General features: G+C 37.2%; 1 protein-coding gene across 3 annotated transcripts; it reads left to right on the plus strand.

Moving 5' to 3' along the window:
- Positions 1 to 223: 223 nt before the first annotated feature.
- On the plus strand, positions 224 to 21,439 carry vgll2a (vestigial-like family member 2a). 3 transcript variants are annotated; one of them, XM_066678007.1, is made up of 4 exons: positions 224 to 307; positions 18,775 to 19,057; positions 19,900 to 20,394; positions 21,399 to 21,439. In XM_066678007.1, the coding sequence occupies exons 1-4, from the start codon at positions 224 to 226 to the stop codon at positions 21,437 to 21,439; spliced, it is 903 nt and encodes a 300-aa protein (XP_066534104.1). The 3 variants fall into 3 exon arrangements, with proteins under 3 accessions (XP_066534104.1, XP_066534103.1, XP_066534105.1); XM_066678006.1 differs by lacking the exon at positions 21,399 to 21,439 and adding an exon at positions 21,239 to 21,363; XM_066678008.1 differs by lacking the exon at positions 19,900 to 20,394.
- Positions 21,440 to 21,817: the final 378 nt, after the last annotated feature.

The raw sequence follows: 21,817 nt of genomic DNA on the forward strand, positions 1-21,817 counted from the left end.
CTGAAAGCGGGTGTGAGGAGAGAGCTGGGCGCTCGGGGTCCCGGCTGTGTTCAGTGGCGCGGCGCGGTGGAGCGAGGACAGGACGCGCGACTCGGACCCGGACTTTTGACCCGCACGGCCTCGCGCTCTCTTTCCCTTCGCCGAAGACAGAGCCCCTTCGTCTCCAATGAAGCACAGTTTCGCCGGGTCCAGTGCGCGGTGATTTTCGCCTCGGTTCGTCGCCATGAGCTGCTTGGATGTGATGTATCAAGTGTACGCCTCACCTCAGCCTTACTTTACCGCCACTTACAGCCCCTACCACCACCAGGTAAGACTTTATAACAGTGTAATAACGCTCTGACCACTCTCCCTCCGAGCACTGCGAGCTCCTCCTCCTCCGAACCGCTCACTGAGGGAAAGGAAAGCTCTAAAACTGAGTGGCACTTTGGAACAGGACCCTTGTAAAGCCGTTGTGAAGGGTTTATTAGTGATAATACTTCATTTATATGCCTTTAATCCAATCTTAAACTTAATCAAGAAGCTTTATAAAAGGTTTATAACACACACAGTCAGGACACGGACAAACCCCAGTGTTTCTACAGCTTTAGATAAACTCCTGAACATGGAAACCCCTGTAAATTCCTGTGCAAAGCTTCTCTTAATTTGCATAGTTTCACATCTTTTATTAGAACATTTAGCTCTTGCACATCCCACGCTTTGTTCTAGATTTCCCTTCATCTTGATTTGAAAATGTATACAGCAACTGAGCTGAAGATCTGTGACAGAGGTGTGTTAACTCTTCACTTATTTCTCTCTGGGTGCACAGACTTTTGCCCACGGCTGTAACTTCTCTGATCTCTGAACGTCTCGGAAGAGCTTTAAAAACCTCTTGCTGCCACTTCACGCTCCAGAATATATTAGTTTTTCAAAAATGTATATGTAATAGTTAATAACTAGGTCATTATTTGGTAATTAAGCATTAATAAACAGTTATAATCCTTGAACAAACTCTGCAACATTGAGCTGCTTTTTCAGAGAATTAGAAATTCCTGATATAAGCTGATGGCTTTAATAATAATAATAATAATAATAATAATAATAATAATAATAATAATAATACAGAATGTATTTGGTAAGTGGCAAGTTTCAGTTGCACTTTTATTTATGTGTTATAACTTGTTTATTAATGATTAGTTACATTTTAAGGCTTGGTTATTCACGCTTAAGAACTTCATACTGAAAACGTCATTTATTTTAAGATTTAAATCTTAATATATTTAATAAATGCTTATTAATGTTTAATAAAAGGTTTACTACACATTAATAAGCTCTTTTCGATATATAATTTAATGCGTGAGGCTGGTAAGGTCAGTCTCCTTGTGAAGTGGCACTAAATTTGTCTGGACGTGTTTTGGTTGGAGCCCTTGAACATTTCAGCACAAAAATAATCAGGATTGCATCACATCGGAGGTTATTTATAAACACTGTCTGATGCAGATCTGTAGGCCACAGGAGCAAAGTGCACAGCGCTAATGCAGATATTATTCTAACAATTGTCATTTAAAAAAAACACAGTATTATCATCATCATTGAGAAATAATAATAAAAATACACAAAATAATAAAAACTAAATGGATTACATCACAGTAGAAGTTATTAATAAATACTCTATATTGGAGCCGTATTTTCGGGAGCGGTAATGAGCCCAGCGCTGGAGTTAGTGGTTCGTTATTAAAGCTAATAATATATATTACGTCTCATTAGAGGTTATTAATAACTAATCTAATGTAGAACTATAGTCACAGGAGCAGCAAAGTGCACAGCGCTGAAGTTTATATTGAATTATTACAGAAAATATGATTAATATTAACAGTAATAATAAAGGAAACAGTGAATATATAACTGGTTTAGTGTAGAGCTGTCATTTCTGTGAACTGTGAAGTGTCCAGTGCTGAAGCTGCTGTTAGTGTTGGTTTAATTACTGCAGTTAATATTAATAATGGTGAATATGTCACAGTGGAGGGTTGTACAGGGCGTCTAATGCAGAGCTGGAGTCTTCCTCAGCGCTGACCTCCCTCTGTGTGCACTTTAGTGTTTTCAGAGAGTGATTATATGATCTGAGGTTATTTATAGCCTTTATCTCTATAACACAGTTTTTATTATTATTACAGATTAATAATAATAATAGTAATAACTGTAAACATTGCTTCACGTTAGAGGATTATTATTAGTGTTGTGCTGAGCTACAGTTTCATGAGAAGCAGAGTGCACAGCGTTAATGTAACTGTAACAGTGTGGATTAATTATTACAGATAGCAATATTAATATTAATATTAATAATATATTACACCACATTACAACATGTTTATAACTAATCTAAACACGTATGTTATATGATGTTATATAACAATCAGTATAATAATAATAACAGTAATAATAATAATAATACCCCTGTTAACCCATTACAGGAGCGTGTAGTTTGTTTAGAATGACTCTTACACAGCGCTGGTTATAAACACATTGTCGTACGGCACAGAGCCCCACTGTAAGGTGAGCGTTAGGTCTGAGAAACCTGGACAGTGCTGACTGGACTCTTCACAGGTTTAGGAGCGGTCTTGTGCAGCGCTGTTTGAGCAGGAGGTGATTATCCTGTGACCCTCACAGCAGAGACACATTCATACTTTCAGATAATAATCACATACCTCCCTCACTTCAGAGGTGGTTTCTCACTGTGTTTTAGTGCACAGTGCTGATGTAACTCCAACACAATTGAAATCACATTACAGAGCTATCCTTACTTCCACTGAACTACAGTTGAATCAGCTGCAGAGTGCACCGTAACCCTTAGAGCTGACTTCATTCTTACAGATAATAACAGTGTTAATAATTACAGTACGTTACTGTTGATCACGTTAGGGGTCTTTTCTAATGAGTGAAATGCAGTTTGTAGTTGGAGGATGTACTGTAACCCACATGGTGTTTGAGTCACTTTCAGAGTGGCGCCTTTAGGAGTCACCTTAATGCTTACAAATAATAATAATAATAATAATAATAATAATAATAATAATAATAATAATAATAATAACAGTAATAATAGTAATAACAGTAATAATAATAATAACAGTAATAATAATAATAATAATAGTAATAACAGTAATAATAATAATAACAGTACTAATAGTAATAACAGTAATAATAGTAATAGTAATAATAGTAATAGTAATAATAATAACAGTAATAATAGTAATAACAGTAATAATAGTAATAGTAATAATAGTAATAGTAATAATAATAACAGTAATAATAGTAATAGTAATAATAATAACAGTAATAATAGTAACAGTAATAATAGTAATAGTAATAATAATAACAGTAATAATAGTAACAGTAATAATAGTAATAGTAATAATAATAGCTGTTTAACGCAGTGTTGAGTCACAGTCACTGTGGAGGTACACTGTCAGAAGAACAGATTCAGTGTCTAGTTTTTAGTTAGGAACATAATTGTACTTTAATGTTATAATTGTAAATAAATTGTGTTGGTTTCATAAACTCCACTTCATCTCCAGGACTTTTATTGTGTTCTTTTATTCTCCACAGTTGTATAATGAAAGATTACAGAGATCCCCCTCTCCTTCTGGAGAAGAGAATGTAATGAACCTTTAGGGAACACCACTGCTGCACCTTTAAAGATACACTACACTGTTTGTAGCTTTAAAGATACACTACACTGTTTGTACCTTTAAAGATACACTACACTGTTTGTAGCTTCAAAGTTACACTACACTGTTTGTACCTTTAAAGATTCACTACACTGTTTGTACCTTTAAAGATACACTACACTGTTTGTAGCTTTAGAGACACACTACACTGTTTGTACCTTTAAAGATTCACTACACTGTTTGTACCTTTAAAGATACACTACACTGTTTGTAGCTTTAGAGACACACTATACTGTTTGTACCTTTAAAGATACACTACACTGTTTGTAGCTTTAAAAATACACTACACTGTTTGTAGCTTTAGAGACACACTACACTGTTTGTACCTTTAAAGATTCACTACACTGTTTGTACCTTTAAACATACACTACACTGTTTGTAGCTTTAGAGACACACTACACTGTTTGTACCTTTAAAGATACACTACACTGTTTGTAGCTTTAAAGTTACACTACACTGTTTGTACCTTTAAAGATACACTACACTGTTTGTAGCTTTAAAGTTACACTACACTGTTTGTACCTTTAAAGATACACTACACTGTTTGTAGCTTTAAAAATACACTACACTGTTTGTACCTTTAGAGACACACTACACTGTTTGTACCTTTAAAGATACACTACACTGTTTGTAGCTTTAGAGACACACTACACTGTTTGTACCTTTAAAGATACACTACACTGTTTGTAGCTTTAAAAATACACTACACTGTTTGTACCTTTAGAGACACACTACACTGTTTGTACCTTTAAAGATACACTACACTGTTTGTCGCTTTAAAGTTACACTACACTGTTTGTACCTTTAAAGATACACTACACTGTTTGTAGCTTTAAAGTTACACTACACTGTTTGTCGCTTTAAAGATACACTACACTGTTTGTCGCTTTAAAGATACACTACACTGTTTGTACCTTTAAAGATACACTACACTGTTTGTACCTTTAAAGATACACTACACTGTTTGTAGCTTTAAAAATACACTACACTGTTTGTACCTTTAGAGACACACTACACTGTTTGTAGCTTTAAAGATACACTACACTGTTTGTCGCTTTAAAGTTACACTACACTGTTTGTACCTTTAAAGATACACTACACTGTTTGTAGCTTTAAAGTTACACTACACTGTTTGTAGCTTTAAAGTTACACTACACTGTTTGTAGCTTTAAAAATACACTACACTGTTTGTACCTTTAAAGATACACTACACTGTTTGTAGCTTTAAAGTTACACTACACTGTTTGTAGCTTTAAAGTTACACTACACTGTTTGTAGCTTTAAAGTTACACTACACTGTTTGTCGCTTTAAAGATACACTACACTGTTTGTACCTTTAAAAATACACTACACTGTTTGCACCTTTAAAGATACACTGCACTGTTTGTACCTTTAAAGATACACTACACTGTTTGTAGCTTTAAAGACACAGTACACTGTTTGTACCTTTAAAGATACACTATACTGTTTGTACCTTTAAAGATACACTACACTGTCTGTAGCTTTAAAAATACACTACACGGTTTGTCGCTTTAAAGATACACTACACGGTTTGTCGCTTTAAAGATACACTACACTGTTTGTACTTTTAAAGATACACTACACTGTTTGTACCTTTAATGATACACTACACTGTTTGTAGCTTTAAAAATACACTACACTGTTTGTAGCTTTAAAGTTACACTACACTGTTTTTACCTTTAATGATACACTACACTGTTTGTAGCTTTAAAGATACACTACACTGTTTGTCGCTTTAAAGATACACTACACGGTTTGTCGCTTTAAAGATACACTACACTGTTTGTACCTTTAATGATACACTACACTGTTTGTAGCTTTAAAGATACACTACACTGTTTGTACCTTTAAAGATACACTACACTGTTTTTAGCTTTAAAGATACACTACACTGATTGTAGGTTTAAAAATACACTACACTGTTTGTACCTTTAGAGACACACTACACTGTTTGTACCTTTAAAGATACACTACACTGTTTGTAGCTTTAGAGACACACTACACTGTTTGTACCTTTAAAGATACACTACACTGTTTGTAGCTTTAAAAATACACTACACTGTTTGTACCTTTAGAGACACACTACACTGTTTGTACCTTTAAAGATACACTACACTGTTTGTCGCTTTAAAGTTACACTACACTGTTTGTACCTTTAAAGACACACTACACTGTTTGTAGCTTTAAAGTTACACTACACTGTTTGTACCTTTAAAGATACACTACACTGTTTGTCGCTTTAAAGATACACTACACTGTTTGTACCTTTAAAGATACACTACACTGTTTGTACCTTTAAAGATACACTACACTGTTTGTAGCTTTAAAAATGCACTACACTGTTTGTACCTTTAGAGACACACTACACTGTTTGTAGCTTTAAAGATACACTACACTGTTTGTCGCTTTAAAGTTACACTACACTGTTTGTACCTTTAAAGATACACTACACTGTTTGTAGCTTTAAAGTTACACTACACTGTTTGTAGCTTTAAAGTTACACTACACTGTTTGTAGCTTTAAAATTACACTACACTGTTTGTACCTTTAAAGATACACTACACTGTTTGTAGCTTTAAAGTTACACTACACTGTTTGTAGCTTTAAAGTTACACTACACTGTTTGCAGCTTTAAAGTTACACTACACTGTTTGTAGCTTTAAAGTTACACTACACTGTTTGTCGCTTTAAAGATACACTACACTGTTTGTACCTTTAAAAATACACTACACTGTTTGCACCTTTAAAGATACACTGCACTGTTTGTACCTTTAAAGATACACTACACTGTTTGTAGCTTTAAAGACACAGTACACTGTTTGTACCTTTAAAGATACACTATACTGTTTGTACCTTTAAAGATACACTACACTGTCTGTAGCTTTAAAAATACACTACACGGTTTGTCGCTTTAAAGATACACTACACGGTTTGTCGCTTTAAAGATACACTACACTGTTTGTACTTTTAAAGATACACTACACTGTTTGTAACTTTAATGATACACTACACTGTTTGTAGCTTTAAAAATACACTACACTGTGTGTAGCTTTAAAGTTACACTACACTGTTTGTAGCTTTAAAGTTACACTACACTGTTTGTAGCTTTAAAGTTACACTACACTGTTTGTCGCTTTAAAGATACCCTACACTGTTTGTACCTTTAAAGATACACTATACTGTTTGTACCTTTAAAGATACACTACACTGTTTGTAGCTTTAAAGATACACTACACTGTTTGTACCTTTAATGATACACTACACTGTTTGTAGCTTTAAAAATACACTACACTGTTTGTCGCTTTAAAGATACACTACACTGTAGCTTTAAAGACACAGTACATTGTTTGTACCTTTAAAGATACACTACACTGTTTGTACCTTTAAAGATACACTACACTGTTTGTACCTTTAAAGATACACTACACTGTTTGTAGCTTTAAAGATACACTACACTGTTTGTCGCTTTAAAGATACACTACACTGCTTGTACCTTTAAAAACACAGTACACTGTTTGTAGCTTCAAAGATACACTACACTGTTTGTAGCTTTAAAGTTACACTACACTGTTTGTAGCTTTAAAGTTACACTACACTGTTTGTAGCTTTAAAGTTACACTACACTGTTTGTCGCTTTAAAGATACCCTACACTGTTTGTACCTTTAAAAATACACTACACTGTTTGTACCTTTAAAGATACACTACACTGTTTGTAGCTTTAAAGACACAGTACACTGTTTGTACCTTTAAAGATACACTATACTGTTTGTACCTTTAAAGATACACTGCACTGCTTGTACCTTTAAAGATACACTACACGGTTTGTAGCTTTAAAGACACAGTACACTGTTTGTACCTTTAAAGATACACTATACTGTTTGTACCTTTAAAGATACACTACACTGTCTGTAGCTTTAAAAATACACTACACGGTTTGTCGCTTTAAAGATACACTACACGGTTTGTCGCTTTAAAGATACACTACACTGTTTGTAGCTTTAAAAATACACTACACTGTTTGTAGCTTTAAAAATACACTACACTGTTTGTACCTTTAATGATACACTACACTGTTTGTAGCTTTAAAAATACACTACACTGTTTGTAGCTTTAAAGATACACTACACTGTTTGTACCTTTAATGATACACTACACTGTTTGTAGCTTTAAAAATACACTACACTGTTTGTCGCTTTAAAGATACACTACACGGTTTGTCGCTTTAAAGATACCCTACACTGTTTGTACCTTTAAAAATACACTACACTGTTTGTACCTTTAAAGATACACTACACTGTTTGTAGCTTTAAAGACACAGTACACTGTTTGTACCTTTAAAGATACACTATACTGTTTGTACCTTTAAAGATACACTGCACTGCTTGTACCTTTAAAGATACACTACACGGTTTGTAGCTTTAAAGACACAGTACACTGTTTGTACCTTTAAAGATACACTATACTGTTTGTACCTTTAAAGATACACTACACTGTCTGTAGCTTTAAAAATACACTACACGGATTGTCGCTTTAAAGATACACTACACGGTTTGTCGCTTTAAAGATACACTACACTGTTTGTAGCTTTAAAAATACACTACACTGTTTGTAGCTTTAAAAATACACTACACTGTTTGTACCTTTAATGATACACTACACTGTTTGTAGCTTTAAAAATACACTACACTGTTTGTAGCTTTAAAGATACACTACACTGTTTGTACCTTTAATGATACACTACACTGTTTGTAGCTTTAAAAATATACTACACTGTTTGTCGCTTTAAAGATACACTACACGGATTGTCGCTTTAAAGATACACTACACTGTTTGTAGCTTTAAAAATACACTACACTGTTTGTAGCTTTAAAGATACAGTACACTGTTTGTAGCTTTAAAGATACACTACACTGTTTGTACCTTTAAAGATACACTACACTGTTTGTACCTTTAAAGATACACTACACTGTTTGTAGCTTTAAAGATACACTACACTGTTTGTAGCTTTAAAGATACACTACACTGTTTGTCGCTTTAAAGTTACACTACACTGTTTGTACCTTTAAAGATACACTACACTGTTTGTAGCTTTAAAGTTACACTACACTGTTTGTAGCTTTAAAGTTACACTACACTGTTTGTAGCTTTAAAATTACACTACACTGTTTGTACCTTTAAAGATACACTACACTGTTTGTAGCTTTAAAGTTACACTACACTGTTTGTAGCTTTAAAGTTACACTACACTGTTTGCAGCTTTAAAGTTACACTACACTGTTTGTAGCTTTAAAGTTACACTACACTGTTTGTCGCTTTAAAGATACACTACACTGTTTGTACCTTTAAAAATACACTACACTGTTTGCACCTTTAAAGATACACTGCACTGTTTGTACCTTTAAAGATACACTACACTGTTTGTAGCTTTAAAGACACAGTACACTGTTTGTACCTTTAAAGATACACTATACTGTTTGTACCTTTAAAGATACACTACACTGTCTGTAGCTTTAAAAATACACTACACGGTTTGTCGCTTTAAAGATACACTACACGGTTTGTCGCTTTAAAGATACACTACACTGTTTGTACTTTTAAAGATACACTACACTGTAACTTTAATGATACACTACACTGTTTGTAGCTTTAAAAATACACTACACTGTTTGTAGCTTTAAAGTTACACTACACTGTTTGTAGCTTTAAAGTTACACTACACTGTTTGTAGCTTTAAAGTTACACTACACTGTTTGTCGCTTTAAAGATACCCTACACTGTTTGTACCTTTAAAGATACACTATACTGTTTGTACCTTTAATGATACACTACACTGTTTGTAACTTTAAAGATACACTACACTGTTTGTACCTTTAATGATACACTACACTGTTTGTAGCTTTAAAAATACACTACACTGTTTGTCGCTTTAAAGATACACTACACTGTAGCTTTAAAGACACAGTACACTGTTTGTACCTTTAAAGATACACTACACTGTTTGTACCTTTAAAGATACACTACACTGTTTGTCGCTTTAAAGATACACTACACTGTTTGTACCTTTAAAGATACACTACACTGTTTGTAGCTTTAAAGATACACTACACTGTTTGTAGCTTTAAAGATACACTACACTGCTTGTACCTTTAAAAACACAGTACACTGTTTGTAGCTTCAAAGATACACTACACTGTTTGTAGCTTTAAAGTTACACTACACTGTTTGTAGCTTTAAAGTTACACTACACTGTTTGTAGCTTTAAAGTTACACTACACTGTTTGTCGCTTTAAAGATACCCTACCCTGTTTGTACCTTTAAAAATACACTACACTGTTTGTACCTTTAAAGATACACTACACTGTTTGTAGCTTTAAAGACACAGTACACTGTTTGTACCTTTAAAGATACACTATACTGTTTGTACCTTTAAAGATACACTACACTGTCTGTAGCTTTAAAAATACACTACACGGTTTGTCGCTTTAAAGATACACTACACGGTTTGTCGCTTTAAAGATACACTACACTGTTTGTACTTTTAAAGATACACTACACTGTAACTTTAATGATACACTACACTGTTTGTAGCTTTAAAAATACACTACACTGTTTGTAGCTTTAAAGTTACACTACACTGTTTGTAGCTTTAAAGTTACACTACACTGTTTGTAGCTTTAAAGTTACACTACACTGTTTGTCGCTTTAAAGATACCCTACACTGTTTGTACCTTTAAAGATACACTATACTGTTTGTACCTTTAAAGATACACTACACTGTTTGTAACTTTAAAGATACACTACACTGTTTGTACCTTTAATGATACACTACACTGTTTGTAGCTTTAAAAATACACTACACTGTTTGTCGCTTTAAAGATACACTACACTGTAGCTTTAAAGACACAGTACACTGTTTGTACCTTTAAAGATACACTACACTGTTTGTACCTTTAAAGATACACTACACTGTTTGTACCTTTAAAGATACACTACACTGTTTGTACCTTTAAAGATACACTACACTGTTTGTAGCTTTAAAGATACACTACACTGTTTGTAGCTTTAAAGATACACTACACTGCTTGTACCTTTAAAAACACAGTACACTGTTTGTAGCTTCAAAGATACACTACACTGTTTGTAGCTTTAAAGTTACACTACACTGTTTGTAGCTTTAAAGTTACACTACACTGTTTGTAGCTTTAAAGTTACACTACACTGTTTGTCGCTTTAAAGATACCCTACACTGTTTGTACCTTTAAAAATACACTACACTGTTTGTACCTTTAAAGATACACTACACTGTTTGTAGCTTTAAAGACACAGTACACTGTTTGTACCTTTAAAGATACACTATACTGTTTGTACCTTTAAAGATACACTGCACTGCTTGTACCTTTAAAGATACACTACACAGTTTGTAGCTTTAAAGACACAGTACACTGTTTGTACCTTTAAAGATACACTATACTGTTTGTACCTTTAAAGATACACTACACTGTCTGTAGCTTTAAAAATACACTACACGGTTTGTCGCTTTAAAGATACACTACACGGTTTGTCGCTTTAAAGATACACTACACTGTTTGTAGCTTTAAAAATACACTACACTGTTTGTAGCTTTAAAAATACACTACACTGCTTGTACCTTTAATGATACACTACACTGTTTGTAGCTTTAAAAATACACTACACTGTTTGTAGCTTTAAAGATACACTACACTGTTTGTACCTTTAATGATACACTACACTGTTTGTAGCTTTAAAAATACACTACACTGTTTGTCGCTTTAAAGATACACTACACGGTTTGTCGCTTTAAAGATACCCTACACTGTTTGTACCTTTAAAAATACACTACACTGTTTGTACCTTTAAAGATACACTACACTGTTTGTAGCTTTAAAGACACAGTACACTGTTTGTACCTTTAAAGATACACTATACTGTTTGTACCTTTAAAGATACACCTCACTGCTTGTACCTTTAAAGATACACTACACGGTTTGTAGCTTTAAAGACACAGTACACTGTTTGTACCTTTAAAGATACACTATACTGTTTGTACCTTTAAAGATACACTACACTGTCTGTAGCTTTAAAAATACACTACACGGTTTGTCGCTTTAAAGATACACTACACGGTTTGTCGCTTTAAAGATACACTACACTGTTTGTAGCTTTAAAAATACACTACACTGTTTGTAGCTTTAAAAATACACTACACTGTTTGTACCTTTAATGATACACTACACTGTTTGTAGCTTTAAAAATACACTACACTGTTTGTAGCTTTAAAGATACACTACACTGTTTGTACCTTTAATGATACACTACACTGTTTGTAGCTTTAAAAATATACTACACTGTTTGTCGCTTTAAAGATACACTACACGGATTGTCGCTTTAAAGATACACTACACTGTTTGTAGCTTTAAAAATACACTACACTGTTTGTAGCTTTAAAGATACAGTACACTGTTTGTAGCTTTAAAGATACACTACACTGTTTGTACCTTTAAAGATACACTACACTGTTTGTACCTTTAAAGATACACTACACTGTTTGTAGCTTTAAAGATACACTACACTGTTTGTAGCTTTAAAGATACACTACACTGCTTGTACCTTTAAAAACACAGTACACTGTTTGTAGCTTCAAAGACACACTACACTGTTTGTAGCTTTAAAGATACACTGCACTGTTTGTACCTTTAAAGATACACTACACGGTTTGTAGCTTTAAAGACACAGTACACTGTTTGTACCTTTAAAGATACACTATACTGTTTGTACCTTTAAAGATACACTACACTGTCTGTAGCTTTAAAAATACACTACACGGTTTGTCGCTTTAAAGATACACTACACGGTTTGTCGCTTTAAAGATACACTACACTGTTTGTAGCTTTAAAAATACACTACACTGTTTGTACTTTTAAAGATACACTACACTGTTTGTACCTTTAATGATACACTACACTGTTTGTAGCTTTAAAAATTCACTACACTGTTTGTACCTTTAATGATACAGTACACTGTTTGTACCTTTAATGATACACTACACTGTTTGTAGCTTTAAAAATACACTACACTGTTTGTCGCTTTAAAGATACACTACACGGTTTGTCGCTTTAAAGATACACTACACTGTTTGTAGCTTTAAAAATACACTACACTGTTTGTAGCTTTAAAGATACAGTACACTGTTTGTAGCTTTAAAGATACACTACACTGTTTGTACCTTTAAAAACACAGTACACTGTTTGTAGCTTCAAAGATACACTACACTGTTTGTAGCTTTAAAGTTACACTACACTGTTTGTAGCTTTAAAGTTACACTACACTGTTTGTAGCTTTAAAGTTACACTACACTGTTTGTCGCTTTAAAGATACCCTACCCTGTTTGTACCTTTAAAAATACACTACACTGTTTGTACCTTTAAAGATACACTACACTGTTTGTAGCTTTAAAGACACAGTACACTGTTTGTACCTTTAAAGATACACTATACTGTTTGTACCTTTAAAGATACACTACACTGTCTGTAGCTTTAAAAATACACTACACGGTTTGTCGCTTTAAAGATACACTACACGGTTTGTCGCTTTAAAGATACACTACACTGTTTGTACTTTTAAAGATACACTACACTGTAACTTTAATGATACACTACACTGTTTGTAGCTTTAAAAATACACTACACTGTTTGTAGCTTTAAAGTTACACTACACTGTTTGTAGCTTTAAAGTTACACTACACTGTTTGTAGCTTTAAAGTTACACTACACTGTTTGTCGCTTTAAAGATACCCTACACTGTTTGTACCTTTAAAGATACACTATACTGTTTGTACCTTTAAAGATACACTACACTGTTTGTAACTTTAAAGATACACTACACTGTTTGTACCTTTAATGATACACTACACTGTTTGTAGCTTTAAAAATACACTACACTGTTTGTCGCTTTAAAGATACACTACACTGTAGCTTTAAAGACACAGTACACTGTTTGTACCTTTAAAGATACACTACACTGTTTGTACCTTTAAAGATACACTACACTGTTTGTACCTTTAAAGATACACTACACTGTTTGTACCTTTAAAGATACACTACACTGTTTGTAGCTTTAAAGATACACTACACTGTTTGTAGCTTTAAAGATACACTACACTGCTTGTACCTTTAAAAACACAGTACACTGTTTGTAGCTTCAAAGATACACTACACTGTTTGTAGCTTTAAAGTTACACTACACTGTTTGTAGCTTTAAAGTTACACTACACTGTTTGTAGCTTTAAAGTTACACTACACTGTTTGTCGCTTTAAAGATACCCTACACTGTTTGTACCTTTAAAAATACACTACACTGTTTGTACCTTTAAAGATACACTACACTGTTTGTAGCTTTAAAGACACAGTACACTGTTTGTACCTTTAAAGATACACTATACTGTTTGTACCTTTAAAGATACACTGCACTGCTTGTACCTTTAAAGATACACTACACAGTTTGTAGCTTTAAAGACACAGTACACTGTTTGTACCTTTAAAGATACACTATACTGTTTGTACCTTTAAAGATACACTACACTGTCTGTAGCTTTAAAAATACACTACACGGTTTGTCGCTTTAAAGATACACTACACGGTTTGTCGCTTTAAAGATACACTACACTGTTTGTAGCTTTAAAAATACACTACACTGTTTGTAGCTTTAAAAATACACTACACTGCTTGTACCTTTAATGATACACTACACTGTTTGTAGCTTTAAAAATACACTACACTGTTTGTAGCTTTAAAGATACACTACACTGTTTGTACCTTTAATGATACACTACACTGTTTGTAGCTTTAAAAATACACTACACTGTTTGTCGCTTTAAAGATACACTACACGGTTTGTCGCTTTAAAGATACCCTACACTGTTTGTACCTTTAAAAATACACTACACTGTTTGTACCTTTAAAGATACACTACACTGTTTGTAGCTTTAAAGACACAGTACACTGTTTGTACCTTTAAAGATACACTATACTGTTTGTACCTTTAAAGATACACCTCACTGCTTGTACCTTTAAAGATACACTACACGGTTTGTAGCTTTAAAGACACAGTACACTGTTTGTACCTTTAAAGATACACTATACTGTTTGTACCTTTAAAGATACACTACACTGTCTGTAGCTTTAAAAATACACTACACGGTTTGTCGCTTTAAAGATACACTACACGGTTTGTCGCTTTAAAGATACACTACACTGTTTGTAGCTTTAAAAATACACTACACTGTTTGTAGCTTTAAAAATACACTACACTGTTTGTACCTTTAATGATACACTACACTGTTTGTAGCTTTAAAAATACACTACACTGTTTGTAGCTTTAAAGATACACTACACTGTTTGTACCTTTAATGATACACTACACTGTTTGTAGCTTTAAAAATATACTACACTGTTTGTCGCTTTAAAGATACACTACACGGATTGTCGCTTTAAAGATACACTACACTGTTTGTAGCTTTAAAAATACACTACACTGTTTGTAGCTTTAAAGATACAGTACACTGTTTGTAGCTTTAAAGATACACTACACTGTTTGTACCTTTAAAGATACACTACACTGTTTGTACCTTTAAAGATACACTACACTGTTTGTAGCTTTAAAGATACACTACACTGTTTGTAGCTTTAAAGATACACTACACTGCTTGTACCTTTAAAAACACAGTACACTGTTTGTAGCTTCAAAGACACACTACACTGTTTGTAGCTTTAAAGATACACTGCACTGTTTGTACCTTTAAAGATACACTACACGGTTTGTAGCTTTAAAGACACAGTACACTGTTTGTACCTTTAAAGATACACTATACTGTTTGTACCTTTAAAGATACACTACACTGTCTGTAGCTTTAAAAATACACTACACGGTTTGTCGCTTTAAAGATACACTACACGGTTTGTCGCTTTAAAGATACACTACACTGTTTGTAGCTTTAAAAATACACTACACTGTTTGTACTTTTAAAGATACACTACACTGTTTGTACCTTTAATGATACACTACACTGTTTGTAGCTTTAAAAATTCACTACACTGTTTGTACCTTTAATGATACAGTACACTGTTTGTACCTTTAATGATACACTACACTGTTTGTAGCTTTAAAAATACACTACACTGTTTGTCGCTTTAAAGATACACTACACGGTTTGTCGCTTTAAAGATACACTACACTGTTTGTAGCTTTAAAAATACACTACACTGTTTGTAGCTTTAAAGATACAGTACACTGTTTGTAGCTTTAAAGATACACTACACTGTTTGTACCTTTAATGATACACTACACTGTTTGTAGCTTTAAAAATACACTACACTGTTTGTAGCTTTAAAGTTACACTACACTGTTTGTACCTTTAATGATACACTACACTGTTTGTAGCTTTAAAATTACACTACATGTTTTGTAGCTTTAAAGATACACTACACTGTTTGTAGCTTTAAAGATACACTACACTGTTTGTACCTTTAATGATACACTACACTGTTTGTAGCTTTAAAGACACAGTACACTGTTTGTACCTTTAAAGTTACACTACACTGTTTGTACCTTTAAAGATACACTACACTGTTTGTAGCTTTAAAGATACACTACACTGTTTGTAGCTTTAAAGATACACTACACTGTTTGTACCTTTAATGATACACTACACTGTTTGTAGATTTAAAGTTACACTACACTGTTTGTACCTTTAATGATACACTACACTGTTTGTACCTTTAAAGTTACACTACACTGTTTGTACCTTTAAAGATACACTACACTGTTTGTAGCTTTTAAGATACACTACACTGTTTGTACCTTTAAAGACACACTACACTGTTTGTACCTTTAAAGATACACTACACTGTTTGTAGCTTTAAAGATACACTACACTGTTTGTACCTTTAAAGACACACTACACTGTTTGTACCTTTAAAGACACACTACACTGTTTGTACCTTTAAAGATACACTACACTGTTTGTACCTTTAAAGACACACTACACTGTTTGTACCTTTAAAGACACACTACACTGTTTGTACCTTTAAAGACACACTACACTGTTTGTAGCTTTAAAGATACACTACACTGTTTGTACCTTTAAAGATACACTACACTGTTTGTACCTTTAAAGACACACTACACTGTTTGTACCTTTAAAGATACACTACACTGTTTGTACCTTTAAAGATACACTACACTGTTTGTACCTTCAGGGCTTTTAAAAAGAAAAATAAATAATAAAAGTAATAATAATAGTTGTATGAGGTCAGAGGGGTGTGTTTAATAAGCCCAGGGCAGAGCTGTAGTGACTTTGCCCTGAAGAGCTGTGTTAAAGTCACTGTTAATGCTGCGGGATCAGAACAGTGTTGAATGAACACTTTCAGATGATAATATCAGAGAAGATGTGTAATATTCATTAGTCTAAGACAGAGCAATAGATCCAGGAGCAAAGTGCACAGTGCTAACGTAGATATTAATACGAATTAAGTGATTACAGCTAATAATACCATCACAATGTTATTAATCTCCAGGGCCTCAGGGTCTCGGGATCTCGGGGTCCTGGGTGGGATCCTCTCCTCAGGTCCCTGACTGTGAGGAGTGTGTGTGTGTGTGTGTGTGTGTTCCCGCCTTGTGCCCAGTGATTCTGGCTAGACTCGGGGTCCCACTGTGTCCTTGACCGGGGTGAAGAGCTGACAGTGGATGAATGAATGAATGGCTGCTTCACTGTAATGAGACTGTGATATTTATGTGGATTATAAAGAGGTACAGGGCGCTTTAGCAGCGCATTACACAGCTCTAACTGTCATTTAATGTGCAGTTCATATCTAAACACTCGGCTCATAGGTCTCCAAGCCTGCGCTCACTCTTAGTGTCGGATATTAATAATCATGATGCCATTGGCGTGGAAGTGTGTATTTTTACACACACAGATGTATAGGAGACTCAGGTTGAATTAACACCTACAGAGACGAATTAATCCTCAGTGTTCAACCACGTCTCACACTGTTTATCAATAACTATCACCGTTACATCACACGGGAGGATATTAATAGTCTCCTGCACAGCTACGGGATCCACACACACACGCACACACACACACACACACACACACACACACACTGGTTTAAATCCTTGGTTTAGTTCCTTATCACTGACTTTAGTGGTGATATGTGAATGTTGAACTCTAATCACACAGGGCTTTACACAAAGCACAGAGGAGAGATTCTCTGGTGTGAAGTGATTATGTGAATGAATGAGTGAAAGACTGAAAGAGTGAAAGAGTGAAAGAATAAAGTGGCAGAGCTGCCCTTCCCTGAGGATCGTGAAGAGCAAACACAGCCGAACGGAGAGTGATCAGAGACATTTTTGACGGGGGATTGTCTGCGGCTCCAGGTCACTGCTGCTGAGCCCCTCTTTAAAGTTCTGGCACTTTCTTTAAACCCCAGAGCAAACACATCTGTGTGTGTGTGTGTGTGTGTGTGTGTGTGTGTGTGTGTGAAGGATTGTTTTTTGATGTTGGAAGCAGGAGAAATGGAGTATGGATCTGAGACACATTCTCAGTCCCCCACTACGTCTCAGTGGTTTTAATCTTGTGGCTGAGTCCTGCACACACACACACACATCACACACACACAGACACACAGTGTGTGTGTGCCCTGGACATTATACAGAGGACCCAATAGCCAAATATATTGAATTTGGATGGAGTTGAATATAATCAGTCTCTTGGTGATCTGTGATTCTATCATTTAAATCCATTCCTCCAATAATTTCTATAATGTATAGCAACAGTAACATGCCTTATCTATAACCCAGCCCAGTGTATCCACACAGGCCTCTGTTACTGCAGCACACCACTGTGGTGTCATATCAGCCCTGAGATTTAGAGCCAAGAGTCCGGTGCTGCAGCTTTGACCCTGTAGACCCCAGACGCTCCGTCCTGTGAGAACTCACTCTCTCTCTCTCTCTCTGTGTGTCTGTGTTTTTCAGAAACTAGCCTCTTTCTACTCGAAGATGCAGGAAGCCCAGGATGCTGCGAGTGGGAGCAGCTCGTTCTCCAGCGCTCACACGGCGCCGGTGAAGGAGGAGGAGACTCGAGACCCCACTCCCGAGGCCGAGTACCTGAGCGCGCGCTGTGTGCTCTTCACCTATTTCCGTGGGGACATTAGCTCCGTGGTGGACGAGCACTTCAGCCGGGCGCTGAGCCAGGCCGCGGGGCACGCCCACTCTTCCAGCAGCAGCAAGATCACGAGAGGAGCCACTTCGTGGAAAGGTAGGCGTGGCTACCAGCCTCCATGTTTACTATTACTACGGGGCAGCAGAATAAAATACCTCAGGAGTCAAATCAGCATCTAATTTCAGTGCCCAGTCTGTCACTCATCGCTCAGTTCACTAATGTGGAGCTTAGGTCACATCAGACGCACTGTGTTTACAAGATGGACCCAGGAACACCACCATAACGTCCACAACAGAAGTAATAATCACTGACTGGTAGAATTGAGAGTCTTAATTTTAACCTGGTTACATTAACATGCTCTGATAGGGGGGTGAGGTGTGTGTGTGTGTGTGTGTGTGTAGGGGGTGAATCGCTGATCTGCTTGTGCTACCCCCCCCCCCCACCTCCAAAATATGAAGGTCTTTGAGACTCAGAAACTGGAAAGGATTACATCCCTGAATAAAGGACGCTCAGACCTGGAAGAACAGGGAGGCCTTGCCCTTAAGAGAGGGAATCCCTCACACCCCGCAAAACCCGAACACACAATCCCAAGAGACCACTTTCAAATCACCAGAGGTGCTGTACACACGTGGGCCAATGCTCTACCATCTGAGCAAATCCAGTACACGAGTGGTCTACAGACTGTGAGGCATTCCCACGCTTAAGGGCAAGGCCTGAGATAGGGGAAGCACCTATACATTCCAGTAGTCTTCCTTGTTTTACCCAGTTATTAATACGTGATATAAGGCTTTTCCCGACAAGGCCGAACATCCTTCATCATGGTGTCGTATCAGACTGTGCAGGGAGTGGTCAGATTCCTTGTAAACAAATCCAGACACAGAGGTACAAGGGTGTGCTCAGACAGAAACAAGGTGTAACCCTGTGTTCCCTGTTCCCAGACGGATCGTTCCCGATGAGTCAGCGCAGTTTTCCTCCCTCCTTCTGGAACAGCGCCTACCAGCCGTCCGTCACTGCCACTCTGAGCAGCGCTCTGGGGGCCTCCCAAACAGAGCTGCCCTTCACCGCGGACCCCTACTCCACGGCGTCCCTCCACACACACCTCCACCAGGCCACGCCGGAGCCCTGGCACCCTCCACATCACCATCATCACCACCCCCATCCGTACTCCCTCAGCGGAGCCATCAGCACACAGAGCTCGGCCTACCCCCGGCCCTCCGTCCACGACATGTACGGCACACACTTCGACCCCCGCTACGGCTCCCTGCTCGTCCCGTCCGTCCGGCCCCACAGACTGCCCACCGCCACGGTGCCAGCCCCAGGACCCTCGCCCTGCGACATCAGCAAAACTGAGCCCACCAGCTCAGCCTGGACTGGGGCCTTCACCGGGACCAGCTCGGATATGGGTCAGGGGCTCAGCCTCAACGTGGACACAGGTAATAATCATAATAATCATAATAATAATAATAATATAACAATGCTGGTGCGAGTGGATCAGACACAGCAGTGCTGCTGGAGTGTTTAAACCCTGTGTCCACTCTCTGTCCACTCTGTGAGACACTCCTCCCTCGTTGGTCCACCTTGTAGATGTAGAGTCAGAGAGAGTAGCTCATCTGTCGCTGCACAGTGTGTGTCGCTCGTCCTCTAGTCCTTCATCAGTGACACAGGACGCTGTCGGCTGGATGTTTTTGGTCGGTGGACTGTTCTCGGTCCAGACACTGAGGGGTTTAAAAACTCCAGCAGCACTGCTGTGTCTGATCCACTCTACACCAGCACAACACACACTCACACACCACCACCACGTCAGTGTCACTGCAGCGCTGAGAATGATCCACCACCACATCACACCTGCTCTGTGGGGGTCCTGAGCGCTGAGGAACCCACTAATTGTGGATGACCTTCACCTTCACTGAGTAGCAGTGTATACACAGTGCTGATTTAACACACATTTCTGGGGTCTCTTTTCTCCTGAGGCTTTATCTGAATCATGTTCCTGAAGCAGTCGTCACGTATCAAGACTTTTTATTTCTTCCAGATCCTTTAAAAGCCAAGGCCAGAGCGTTGTGTTAGATACGACACACGGTGCCGACTTATTAATTGGTTTTTCAACCTGTACCTTTGTGGCTTACACTTTTCCTCCTTTTTCTCTCGCTTCCCACGCCTTAGAACTTGTAGTTTACAGCACCACTTCTCTTCATCCACCTTTTTTCTTACACTTCTTCTTCTGTTCTCTCTCTCTCCCTCTCCCTCCCTCTCTCCCTCTCTCTCTCTCTCTCTCAGGTCTGCAGAGCCAGGATAAGAGCAAGGACTTATACTGGTTTTAGCGCCCTGCTGACCCTCCAGCCTCGGCTGACCTCTTGTCTTTCTCTGCCCCTGCAGGCGACGGCAGGGTCTTTGTGTTTCTCCCCCTTCGTAACAGATTGTGATTCTCGGTTTGCAGCTCGGCGTTACGCTCTCTGTGGCAGAGGACTCCTGAGCTGAAATCTGCCCCCCACTAAAGCTACAGCAGGCCCCGGGGTCTGAGAGAGAGAGAGGTCCCCCCCTGTACTGAGACTGTCAGATAACAGAGACTCGGAGGGGGGAAAAACAGCCGTCCAGAAATATATGGTGGTGTGACCAGGCAGCTGTTCTCCCGCTGGCTCCTCACCCCCCCCACATACACACACACACACACACACACACACACACACACAACCCCCCTCCACCCCCAACCTCTCGCTGTCTCTCTCTCTCACCGGCTGCGAAAGATCTGAAAGCTCTCGGCCCCTTCCAGAGTGGACACATGGTCCAAAGGAAATATAAACGGACAAGTTTCTTTATTTGCTTTATTTTTTTTTTTTCTTCTTTGTTTTCAGGAGG

The sequence above is a fragment of the Hoplias malabaricus genome, chromosome 7, assembly GCF_029633855.1.
Source record: "Hoplias malabaricus isolate fHopMal1 chromosome 7, fHopMal1.hap1, whole genome shotgun sequence".
NCBI lineage: Eukaryota > Metazoa > Chordata > Actinopteri > Characiformes > Erythrinidae > Hoplias > Hoplias malabaricus.